This window comes from Sprattus sprattus (genome assembly GCF_963457725.1).
Source record: "Sprattus sprattus genome assembly, chromosome: 16".
In the NCBI taxonomy this organism is placed as follows: Eukaryota; Metazoa; Chordata; class Actinopteri; order Clupeiformes; family Clupeidae; genus Sprattus; species Sprattus sprattus.
The window spans coordinates 5,391,265-5,404,298 of record NC_137914.1 but is presented as its reverse complement, the minus strand read 5'-3'; the positions used below and the strand labels follow the sequence as shown (position 1 = coordinate 5,404,298).

At 48.7% G+C, this 13,034-nt stretch overlaps 1 protein-coding gene across 1 annotated transcript; it reads right to left on the bottom strand.

Moving 5' to 3' along the window:
• Positions 1–3,160: 3,160 nt before the first annotated feature.
• Positions 3,161–12,874, bottom strand: lrfn2b (leucine rich repeat and fibronectin type III domain containing 2b; the record flags this gene model as incomplete). The annotated part of the gene is made up of 2 exons (XM_080853246.1): positions 11,484–12,874; positions 3,161–4,250 (listed from the first exon to the last, which is right to left on the bottom strand). The coding sequence occupies exons 1-2, from the start codon at positions 12,857–12,859 to the stop codon at positions 3,161–3,163; spliced, it is 2,466 nt and encodes an 821-aa protein (XP_080709372.1). The 5' UTR covers positions 12,860–12,874.
• Positions 12,875–13,034: the final 160 nt, after the last annotated feature.

Genomic DNA, 13,034 nt, shown 5'->3' with positions numbered 1-13,034 from the left:
TTATATTATTATTTTTTAGTGTCACCAATTGAAAAAAAAACCTATGTCGTGGTGTACTTCGTCTTTTTGGATAACTCAATGATCATGCAAGTGGCACCTTTCAAAGGCCTGACGTTGGGCATGAACAACATGTTTGTAATTAATGGGATTAAAAGGCGTCCTCAGGTGAACACAGGTTCAGCTGGTTAGCACTCTGAAACCCCAGCTTAGAACTCCCTCTCTAATACTCACAGCCAGTCTGTGGGGTAGAAGATTTAGAAACAGATATCAGTAGTAGATAACTTGAGGAAGACCTTGCCAGTGACTATTCCAATTCCATATTATTACTACTACCACAGGAACTACATCCATTCATACTACTAATCGTGTTGAAGTACAACAATAATCCTTATTTATCTTTTTAACTAACTGTATTCGTTGGCATCTCTCTGGCCAAAAGACTAACCCTGTCCACGCCCTATGTTTTTGATCTTTGATGTGTATACAGTTCCAATGGTGAGTTACAATATGAAAGAAGCATTCAGGCAAACTTCAGTTAGTTTCAGACAACTTCATATTTATCTTTCTTTTTCTTGTAGCAAAAACAAAAACAAAAAGATTTGAACCACAGAAACATTTCTACTGTACAACTCCATGTGCGAGGTTACGTTTATAGACACGCTTTAACACCAAAGTAAACTTTGCTGCTCCCCGCACTTTTTTTTTAATCATTGCAGAACCAGAAGAAATAAAAAATAAAACAAAAAAAAAGAACAAAAAGAAATAAAAAAACAGAACTGTACAATGCCGCTTCACTGTCCCCCAACAGCCTGACTCACAGTCCAGAAACAAAGAATGCCAATATACAGAATTAGTGTACAGTACACTTCCAGCTTGGCCTGGCTGGCAAAAACAGAGAGATTTCCATATAATGATGACAATTGTAGTAAGTGTCAAAGGTCAACCGAATTCCACCAGGGACCCACAAGGAAGCTTAACACATCAAAGTAAAAAAAAATCCTTCATTTGCAGAGCAGGTCGATATTTACTAACATACGTTTGTGTATCTTTTGAGGCTTCCATAAATAAGCACCAATGTGCTACTGTAGTGGCTCATGAGGTTTGGATGGAGTCCTGACAATAAAACAAAATATTTTGTTGCTGTGAGCGATGTGATGCTGTATGAGTAGAACTCTTGTATCTGCTCTCTGTAACCTCTGAACCCAGAGACGACTGGGTTGGATTCTCTTACGACACCGGGACATCATCTTAGACTTAGAAACTGTCATGCCTTAACCTGTCAGTTCAAAAGCAGTGTAGTGCGATATGCACATGGACATATGCTGTCATTACTTCAAGTCCACTCCATTTAAAAAACAACTTTTTTTTTTGGAGAACAGAACCTTTGACTAAAAGCACAATTTTTTTTTAGCAATCAGTGGGGTGGACTCAAATGAAAAATACATTCTGTTCGCTTTCTGAAGTACAAACGTCAATGTACAAAAACAAAAAAAAAAGAACACAAAAGACCAAAATTAAGGCCAGACACCCAAGGGGCAATGTGGGGGCAATGCAGACTCTGTTTCCTTTCCTGTGCCATAGAACACCCGACCAGGGGAGCAGAGCTTCCGTCTGGTTCAGCCATTCATTCTTTTAGCGGCTAGAGTGGGAAACCGGAGCCCGTTATGACTCTCCTCTTTTCTTCCACATCGAGAGGGACAAAAGAGGACTCCGCCGGGAGATAATTTGCTGATCCTCTGGCTGAATTTCATTGCAATTAACCCACTGTGACAGCCAAAGTCCACTCAAAAAGCCCACCATGATGATTTAAATTAATTTCATCTGATTAAATCCCTTTTTTTTTTTTTTTTTCGTTTGTACATCGGGAATACACAACAACAACACAAAGCCTTCAGATGTGATGTTAAACCCCATTACAGAATGATTTACAATGCCTGAGCTGCTCATTTAGATATATATATATATTTTTTTTTTTTTTTTGTGGTTGGAATCTCAGATCTGAATACATCTTCCCCAAATCAATTAAACAAATTTCACATTCTGTCAGTTTGGGTTAGGGGAGAGATGATGGTGGTGCGTGTAGAAATAAGACCCTTTCAGACCATTACAGAGTAAGATGAATTGAGACGGGTGGAAAAAGCTCTCATCTCAAAGATCTCGTCTTGTCCTGTCTCAAAGATCCAAAGGTCTCCAGTTCTTCAGCAGGTTGGGAGCAGTCTTAGATTATGCGTGTTTTGACCGACAACATAAAAAATATAAAACTTTTAAATTCATTACATGTATTTGAATTTTTTTTTTTTTAAATATAATTATTTGTCTCCTGATCAGAGTTCTTTGACGTTATTGGCATGGCAAACTACTCCTACTATGGGGCAAACTTTTTGTCCCATATTCAGGTTGAGTCTTTTCCCATGCATGTAGAAACACACAAACATTCGCACATATTGTCTTATACACAGAAACACACACACACACACACACACACCCACACACACACACACACACACACACACACACACACACACACACACACACACACACACACACACACACACACACACACACACACACACACACACACAAACACACACACACCTCATGTACACACACACACACCCACACACACACACACACATACACACATCATGTTAACACACACACACACACACACACACACACACACACACACACACACACACACACTGAGTAAGCACTCGTATAAACTCATAAGCAGATTATTCACCTATACATTAGAAACACATCTGGCACCCATGGGAATCAGCTCCTTGAAATGTTCAGTCCCCAAACTGTAAAGGCGTATCATGAATGTACATTTTTTTGTTTGTTTGTTTGCTTGTTTGCTTGTTTTTGTCACAACACTGAAGAAACGAAACGTAACCAATACTGAACACTGATGAGCTTCATGCAGAACCAGGTGTGTGTGAGAGAAAGACACACACACGACACACACCTTGTCCCTCTTAATCCCAATGTTCTGTGGGTCCAATCGAAGCATGGCTTTCCCTTAATCCATATATCTTTAGTTAATCCATTTATATATTTTCTTATATATAATCTCAAGAATGTCTTTCATTCTCCCTCCCTCTCTCATCCACCCCTTCTCTCTCTCTCTCTCTCTCTGTCTCTCCCTCTCTCTCTCCTACACAGTACTCTCCATGACCCAGTCGGACCCAGAGGAGGCGTCTATGGTGCCCTTGCTGCCTCCCGTGTCCTGCTCCTCATCGCACTGCAGGAGCATGCCGTTGATGGAGAGGCTCCGCTTAGTCCAGATGTTGCTGATGCGGCGCGGGTAGCTGCACAGCTGCTGGCCGGTGGCCGACGCAAAGTCGCCCATGTCGAAGGACTGGCTCCGCTTGGGCCGCGAGTCCAGCGGCAGCATGAGCAGCCGGCTCAGCCGCGAGTCCAGAGTCCTCCCTAGAAGAGGCTCTTTGTCGGTCAGGGGAGCCGCCGCACCCGCGAACGACGAGGGCGTCGACAGCCCTTCCCCTCGGCCCAGCCGGCTCCCCCCGGAGGCGCCCCCCGAGGCCCCCCCAGCCTGGCTCCGCAGGTCCAGGGAGTTGAAGGCGCCCAGGAGCTGGTCCAGGTTGGCGCGGGGCTTGGGGTTGGCCGACCTCCAGATGTTGGCCAGCGCGGAGTTGGGGCTGTGGGAGCCGCCTCCTCCTCCTCCTCCGCCCCGGCCTCCTGCCAGCGAGCCCCCCGACGAGGAGGACGAGGACGAGGAGGAGAGGCTGCTCTGGAGCGAGCCGCACTTGAACTCCACCACCTCGTCGTGCATCGTCACCTTGGGCTTGGGTTTGCCGGACGCCATGCAGGACCCGCCGGGTTCCGCCCCGGACGAGGTGGGTCGCAGCGGTGGCATGGGCATGCCGTTCGGGCCCAGCCGGCCTCCGTTGGTCTGCGAGTAGGTGTCGCTCACGTTGGTCAGCTTGCTGGCCGGCGGGTCGCTGTCGCCCACCTTGTAGCGCACCATGAGGATGACGATGAAGACGAGGAGCGTGGCCACGATCACGCCGCCCACCACCAGGATCATGGTGCCGCCCAGGAGGTGGCTGTGCAGCGACTGGCACTGTGGGTAGTCGTCGCGGGTGAAGAACTGCACGCAGCCCACCACGTTGGTGGCCGTCAGGGTGGTGGCGGTGTCGTCCCACGCCGCCAGCACGCACAGGTCGTACTTGGTGCCCGACACCAGGTTGGTCACGTGGAAGGCCTTGCTGGCGGCGGGTATCATTCTACGAGAGAAAGAGCAAACGAGACACACACACACACACACACACACAAACACACACACACCCGACAATCACAAAATAGAAAAAAACAGAAAAGGAAACGTTACAGTCATTTGGAGTAATTTTTTGAGTGAGTCATTCACTGCTGTCCTGTAGCTCACTAAAGGGCCTGTGAAATCCAGGCGGCTGAGACATGTTTGCTATTGTCTACCCCTAATAGCGCTATTCCATTCCGGAACCTTCTCCCCACAACAAAAACAGAACAATAACCGTCGCTATAGAAAATGGAGCCTGAAACGGAATGCTGTGCAAGTGTGCCTTGGAAATGAACACAATCATCACTGCACCAAAAGACACGAGACGAACAAATGCCTGAATGTCCTTTTTCATAACAAGCACATAAGCATTCATCACCATCTTGACTTGGTACTTAAGTTTAGTTTACAATCATCATTCCCACAGCGATGTTTTTTCCTCAATGCTTTTCTTTAAAGCAGCATTCATTCATTAAAGCTCTTCTTCCCTCAGCGGCTCGCCTTTCTCCGCTGCTTGAGCTGACAGCCTGTCCTAATTGGGTTTATCTCTTTAAGCCATCTGTCCTGGAGAAGTGAACAGACGGTCCATTTGATACCTCAGTCATGAAGGAGCAATAACGCACCAATAAACAAAGAAGAATGAGCTGGGAGAAAACAGCAAACGGCTCAAATGTGGATTAACGCCCCAAATGTCTCTGTCTCCTGGACACTGGCAAGTGGTGGAAACAAACTCTAGAAGATTCTGTGGACCGACGCATCAGTTGTCCAGACCCTCGACGGACATGACCCAAGGGGTGATGGGTATTACCCTGGGGTCAAACTCATGGGTCATAAGAAGACACTTCATCTTCCGGCCATTTAAGAGTCCCATGCACCCTAGTGCAATACATGTAACCAATGATATACTGTTCACAGGCCTAAAATTACTGTTTATCTCTCCCTCCCTCCCTCCCTCTTTTCGGACAAATTTTCAGCAAGTATGCTCCATATTCCTAACTATTACAGTGAGGGCAGTTGGACATGAGAATCATTTAAGAATTTTCCTATTTTGGTCCTCTAGGCGATGCAATCTATTACCGGCTCATAATTGGCTTCTTACGGGTCTGAGAGAAGGGGGGGCGGGGGGGGGGGGCCCTCATCGCTCGATGACCGTTCATATCAACTCGATTCTCGCCTGCCGCCTGCTCCCTCGCTCGCTCGCTTGCTCACACCCAGTCCTGATTGATTTCGAGCCGACCGCGTCGACAGGCTAATGCACTTTAATTCAAACGCATCGGGACAAAGTGGAAGGCCAGCGGAAAACGTCTGCCTCTGCTTATCGCGTGGCACGAGGAAGGCGAGGCGGGAGAATGCGCGCACAAGAGAGAGACAGAGAGAGAGAGGGAGAGAGAGAGAGAGAGAGAGAGAGGGACAGAGAGAGAGAGAGAGAGAGGGAGAGAGAGAGAGAGAGAGAGGTGAAAAAAACAGCCTTTTTTTCAAGCCTTCAGGCGGAGAGAGCCAATTTGAGAGGCGCTTTGCTTCCGCTGCTGGGACGGCATGAGGCCATAACATTAATCAAGGAGTGGGTCCTACAGTACGACGCTGCTGAGCAAGATTGCTACCATTCCATCCTGCCAACACACACACACACACACACACACACACACACACACACACACACACACAGTCTCAGACACACACACACACACACACACACACACACACACAGTCTCAGATACACACACACACACACACACACACACACACACACACACACACACACACACATACACACACACACTCACACAAGCACTCACACAAGCACTCGCACTCACACACACACACACACACACACACACACACACACACACACAAGCACTCACACAAGCACTCACACACACACACACACACACACACACACACACACACACACACACACACACACACACACACACACACACACACACATTCTCCGATACACACACACACTATCTCTCTCCCTCACACACACATTTACACAACACACACACATATATATATGCACACATACATACAGACACACAATCAAACACACACACACACACACACACACTCCCGTCCCTACTCCACACCAGCCCTTGAATTTTTCTCATTTCTCATTTACAAAAACAAGACACGGCACAAGCCCCATAAATGATCGAACCATCACCCCAGGCCTATTCTGCTTTCCACCTGGATGAACTCATCATCCGTGCCTCTGTTTCTCTCTCTCTCTCTCTCCCTCTCTATCTCTCTCTTTATCTCTCTGTTTCTTTATTTGCTGTTGCATTCGTTATCCGACACATTTCTATTCAGCTCTCAAGAATGCCGGTTTGTTGTTTTTCGGAAAACGCAAAGCTCTTCGGCTGCGCCCAGGTTTGTTTCCCCCAGATGCGCATACGTACTGTGGATAAGACTAAAGGGTAATGATCCGGTGGGCTTCAGTGAGTAGGCGCCGTCATGTGAGAAGGCAGAGATGTGATTACGCTTAGGTAGGCAGGCTAATGGACCTCAGCTCCAGCTCTCCCACTGGAGACGGGGCGTGTGTGAGCACTGAGTGCTGTATGTCTCTGCTGCTGTTCAACTGTTATAGCTGAGAGATGACATCAGCCATGACAGCTGTGTTTGTGTGTACATGACCAGGGTATGTGTGGTGTGTGTGTGTGTATATATATATATATATATATATATATATATATATATATATATGTGTGTTTGTGTGTGTGTGTACATGACAAGGGTATGTATGTATGTGTGTATGTGTGTGTGTGTGTGTGTGTGTGTGTGTGTGTGTGTGTGTGTGTGTGTTTGACGAGGGTATGTCTGGGGTGTGTGTGTGTATATATATATATATATATATATATATATATATATATATATATATATATATATATGCTACATATGTGCTGTGTAAGTGTGTGCTATGTAAGTGTGTGTGCTTTTTGAGTGTGTGATGTGTGAGCATGTGCAGTGTGAGCATGTGCAGTGTGAGTGTGTGTGTGTGTGTGTGTGTGTGTGTGTGTGTGTGTGTGTGTGTGTGTGTGTGTGTGTGAGCCTGAGTGCCTGTGCCCTTTAGTGCATTCTAAAACCTCTAGACTCTAGCCTCTCCATAACCATAATAGATGAGTGCATTAAAAAGGCAGAGCAACTAGACAGGCATGAAATGCTCGCCGCGGAGGGGCCAATCTCCACTCTCATTTGTGAGATTGTGTGTGTGTGTGTGTGTGTGTGAGAGATTGTGTGTGTGTGTGTGCGTGTGTGTGTGTGTGTGTGAGAGATTGTGTGTGTGTGAGATTGTGTGTGTGTGTGCTTGTGTCTGTACATGTGTGTGCGCGGACATGTGTGTGTGTGTGTGTGTGTGTGCTTGTGTGTGTGCGTGTGTGTGTGTGAGAGATTGTGTGTGTGTGTGTGTGTGTGTGTGCGCGGACATGTGTGTGTGTGTGTGTGTGTGTGTGTGTGTGTGTGTGTGTGTGTGCTTGTGTCTGCATATGTGTGTCTGGCTCTCTCTGGCTGAGGCGAAGTGTGAAGCCATGGCACCTTTATGTGTTTCAGGAGTGTCTGGCATGGAGCTGAAATGGACTTCCTGAGTGCAGAGCCTCCACAGAGCGTGTGGATACAGACAGAGGGAGGCGCAGGGTGCGGAGGGGTGAGGGAAGGGGAGGGGTGAGGGGTCGGGGGATCGGGGGTGGAAGCAGGGGGAGGGGGGTGGGGGGGTGGGCTAGGAGTTAGCTTGTGAACTGTCAAAAAATTAATAGCAGCGTTCATCAACACATACAAACTAATCTGTGGAGTGTTTCCTTAATCTAATTAGACTGGCAACGGAGGCTTCGCAGCTCTTCATAAAGAGCAGGCTGTCTTTGAAACTCACGAGAGAAACGTGAAAACCCTACAAAACCTCTTAAGTTCTCTTTGTTTTGTCTTCCTCTAAAGTATTCCCCCCCCCCCCCCTCCTCTTTTTCTTCGCCAATCCGCCTTGACTTCCGACGCCGAATGCCACCCTGTGCAATATTTTACCCCGCGTAACTGGGTGTGACTGTCAGTCGGAGTTCATTAAATCATTTACAGTTGGATAATTCCATTCAACCGCAATTGAAATAGAGGGTAATGCCTGACACGTTTTTAAAAAAACTGGAAACATGTCCTACCCCTGATTAGGCTTAAGTGATGTCCATTTTCATTACTCGTTTTAAATACACTAGAAGTTTGGACAGCTATATCTGCTAGTCCAGTAGTGGAGGATGAAGAAGGAGAAAGGGGAGAAGAAAGGACAGATGAAGGGAAGACGACCAAAAAGTGGTTGCGGATTATTCGGATCTCGGAAAGTGCCATATCCGCGTCATATGACGTCATACACAGTGGGTTCAGGAAGTGTAACGTACTTTCAGGCATTGGTAGGGGTACCGAGACCTAGTTTTTTTTGCCTTATACTTTAACCCTAAGCCTAAAAAAATCAGAAGAAAGAGTTGATTCTGACACTTAGAAAAACAGTATTCAACTTTTCCGGGATCCGATAAATCCGCAACCCCAAAAAGTAGACTGAATGGGCTAATTTGATATCAACCTGAAGTCTGAGCCCTGGAGAAGCTCTAACAACAATCTGACAAGAGTGTTTTCATCCCAGTTAGAATTAGAATGTATTTATGGTCGAGGGAGAGAGAGAGAGAGAGAGAGAAAGAGAAAGACAGGAAACTACAGAGAGCTAAAGAGAGATAGTAAAAGAGAGAGATTGAATGAGGGCGAAAGAACTGCACTGAAGGAGAGAGAGAAAGAAAAAGCGAGGCAGACTGCTGCTACGATCCACAGCATCCCCATTTTGAGGTAATGACCAATAAGACCAGAGCCGGAGTGAGCGCTATCAGTCCTGGAATACACTACAACCCCAGGGGAGCGGCAGGCCTTAAATCACCGAGCACGCCATAGTCTCGCCATTACAGGCTAAAGTATGGCTCCAAGGCCTCATTGCAATTCAGCTGAAATATTACTCCCGATTCGCGGGGGACATATAACCTCCATTACAGCGTTCCCAACGCCAGGCACCTTTTCCCAAGCGCTGGCAGCTGTTACGCAACACTGATGGATACTGATAACGACGTTAACCTATTCTCCATTATACGTCTTCTTATCGGGGGGGGGGGCAACGGACGGAAGGGGGCTTCTGTCTTGCTTTAAGTCATGTAGGGTGGGTGTGTGTTCTGTCTTGTTTTAAGTCATGGAGGGTGTGTGTGTGTTCTGTCTTGTTTTAAGTCATGGAGGGGTGGGTGTGTGTTCTGTCTTGTTTTAAGTCATGGAGGGTGTGTGTGTGGCGTGGGGAGTTGTTCTGTCTTGTGTTCAGCTGCGGTGGGGTGTGGTGGGCTAGGTGGGTTATGGTTCTGTGTTGTTCGAAAGCCATAGGGGAGTAAATAAGAAAATCTGCCTTGTTCTAGCTGCGATCGTCTCGTGATCGTGCCACTCCCGAGAAGCAAGGAAGGAACGAGACAGGAAGAGCTCTGTGAAGGACTCTGACTGTGGCTGATTATGTGTGCCAGAGATGGCAGGAGGGCTGAAGGAGGAGTGAGAGAGAGAGGGAGGGAATGAGAGAGAGGGACAGAGAGAGACAGGGAAGGAGGAGTGAGAGAGAGAGAGAGGGAATGAGAGAGAGGGACAGAGAGAGACAGGGAAGGAGGAGTGAGAGAGAGAGAGAGGGAATGAGAGAGAGAGAGAGAGAGAGAGAGAGAGAGAGGGAATGAGAGAGAGAGAGGGAATGAGAGAGAGAGAGAGGGAAGGAGGAGTGAGAGAGAGAGGGGGAATGAGAGAGAGAAGGAATGAGAGAGAGAGAGAGGGAATGAGAGAGAAAGAGAGAGGGAATGAGAGTGAGAGAGAAAGAGAGGGAATGAGAGAGAGAGAGGGAATGAGAGAAAGAGAGAGGGAAGGAGGAGTGAGAGAGAGAGGGGGAATGAGAGAGAGAAGGAATGAGAGAAAGAGAGGGAATGAGAGAGAAAGAGAGAGAGAGAGAGGGAATGAGAGAGAGAGGGAATGAGAGAGAGGGAGAGAGAGAGAGAGAGGGAATGAGAGAGAGAAGGGGCGCATTCTGATGCTAGTCATGGTGGCCGCTGGATGGACTGGACTGCAGTCGGAGGAGTGGACTGTGCCTCTGTGCAAATAAGTGCTTCTTACGTATGCATCCCGTGTTTGCAAGTGCTAGCAGTTGCATTTGTTAGGTCTATACCCTCCACTGACAGTGACATTGATTTGCCAAAGGAGCGTAGGAACAGCATAACCAGGGGTAACAGCTCCATGTGGTGTTCCTTTTTTTGGAGGGGGGGTTAAAAGATCGAAATGATCAGAATCTTCCCCGGACGTTAATGGATAAATGATTGAAACGGCACGGAATAATTGGATTTTCGTTCTGCTTGGTTACACACTAATATTGAGATTTACTGTGCTGTTCTGTCTGGATGAGCCGTAATACAGTTATGGCTCATGAAATGCTGTCGGATTGACAGGCCGGGAACGTCGGGAACGTCCGGCCCATGCGACTGTAGAATTCCCCGTGCAGGCATTACCAGCAGAAAAGGCGCTGAGATGGGCAGAAAGGAGCTCAGTGAATGAGACGTCGGATGAAAACCTCGGAAGCGGTGCGACGGAGGAGTTGTTTTTTTCCCCGTTTTTACAATTCAGTAGGCACCGTGCTGGATGATGGATGCGTCCCCGTAGACCGTCGCCAGTGTGTATACTATTAAAGAAAACTGCGTTGGGGCCTTGTGGCAACCTCGCGGCCGTCCACTAGCTGTTATTGATACTGAGCGGGGGGTGAGGGTTGTAAAAGATCATCATTCAGCTTTTAAGTCAGTGTTGCTTTTTGCCGCCGCCGACACCACCACCACTGCCGCCGCCGAACATTTCAAGAATAATGTCCTCCCTTCCGCACGAACCCCAGCTGGCTGAAATAAGGGCCTATTTCAAGCTCACCCCTGACAATTCCGAGGTTTGTAACAGTCTAGGGTTTAATCTTGAGGGTTTAATCCTAATGTTTGTGTCATTGAAGAACTTAGCGTTTAACTCCAAACCTCTTTTTTTCTTTTAACTTGTAATTGTGTACAGCTACGCAAGCAAATTAAACATAATGTAAATTCTATGAATGAAATTAGAAACCTATGCATACAGAATCACATGTGTAGTAATGATGACAAAATGAATCGAAATGAAGCAGAGAGAATTCCCTTACCTGTAGATGAGGACTTCATCATCGGAGCAGTTGTACTGGAGCTGATACATCTTCACCTTGGGAGTCGCTTTGCTAACAGACCATCGGACCAGGGCGGACGTTGAGGTCACGTCCGAGGCGGACACCGCTCGCTCGGGCTGGGGCTTGGGCACGCCCTTACTGGTCCTGGTTGTCCCGGTGATATCGGACAGCCTCGACTTGGGCTGCACGGCCGGCCCCGTTCCGTTACTGATGTGGGGCAGCTGGATGATTGACAGCTCCACAGTGGCGGTGGACTCCCCGGCGACGTTGGCGGCGATGCAGGTGAACGTGCCGTAGTCCTTGGAGGTGGTGATCATGATGTCCAGGGTGCCGTTGCCGTAGACGACCGTGCGGGACGAGTTGCCCAGCAGGCGCTCGTCCGGCGCGATCCAGTGGATGGTGGGCGTGGGGTCTCCGACAGCCTCGCAGCGCAGGCTGGCCGTCTGGCCCTCCAGCACCAGCATCCGGTGGGTGTGCTGCGTGATGAGCGGCTGCTCGCACTGGAACTCCTCCTCGCGCACGTTCCAGAAATAGCGCCCCTTGAGGCCGGGAGGGGAGGCGCAGGTCTCCAGGTCGTCGTCGCGCTCCAGACGCCGGAACCAGAGCAGCTCGCAGTTGCAGTGGAGCGGGTTGCCCCCGATGCTCAGCGAGAGCTGGGGGGCGAACGGCGTGGTGGACAGCGCCAGGTCCTGCGCCCGGGCGAAGATCGGGTCCGGCGGGAGCTTCTGGAGCCGGTTGGAGGTCAGGTCCAGACGGGCCAGGCGCTCCAGGTCCACGAACGTCCCCTCCGGGATGAAGTCGATCAGGTTGTGATCCAAACTAAGCTGGTGCAGGTTGACCATTTGTCGGACGTTGTCCCAAGGTAGCCCTTTCAGGTTGTTGTAGGACAGGTCCAAATCCTCCAGAGAGGGAGCGAGGTCTTCGAAGGTCTTGTCGGATATCCGCCCCAGCTGGTTATTGTTGAGGATGAGGTGCTGGAGGTTGACCAGCCCTCTCAGGTCGTCGGGGCCCAGCTCCGTCAGTCGATTGTTGTCCATGTGCAGGGAGCGCAGGGTCTCCAGGTCGCCGAAGGAGAAGGGCTGGATGTAGCCGATGGTGTTCCGGGAAAGCGTCAGGTCCACCAGGTCCGTCATGTTGGCAAAGTCCTGCTGGGTGATGCGCAAGATGTAGTTGCCGCCCAGACGCAACTCCACGGTGCGTCGGTCGATGTCGGCCGGCACAAACAAAAGGCCTTTGGCAGGGCACAGAGTGCCGAGGGACTCGGAGAGGTTCTGGCACACGCAGTACTTGGGGCAGGCTTGGGCCGTCGTCACCACCACACCCAGGACCAGCAGCCCCCAGAGCACGGGGTCCATGGTGGAGTCACACAGAGGAACCTACCAGAAGAGGACAGACAGGCAGACAGAGAAGAAAACATTTAATAAAAGAACATTAAAAAAGACAGAAGGAATGATGAATGCAAGAAAAAGAGAAAAAAAAAGAAAGAATACCTCTAAAGAGAAGGGGAGGAATACAGAGCAAGTTATAGAG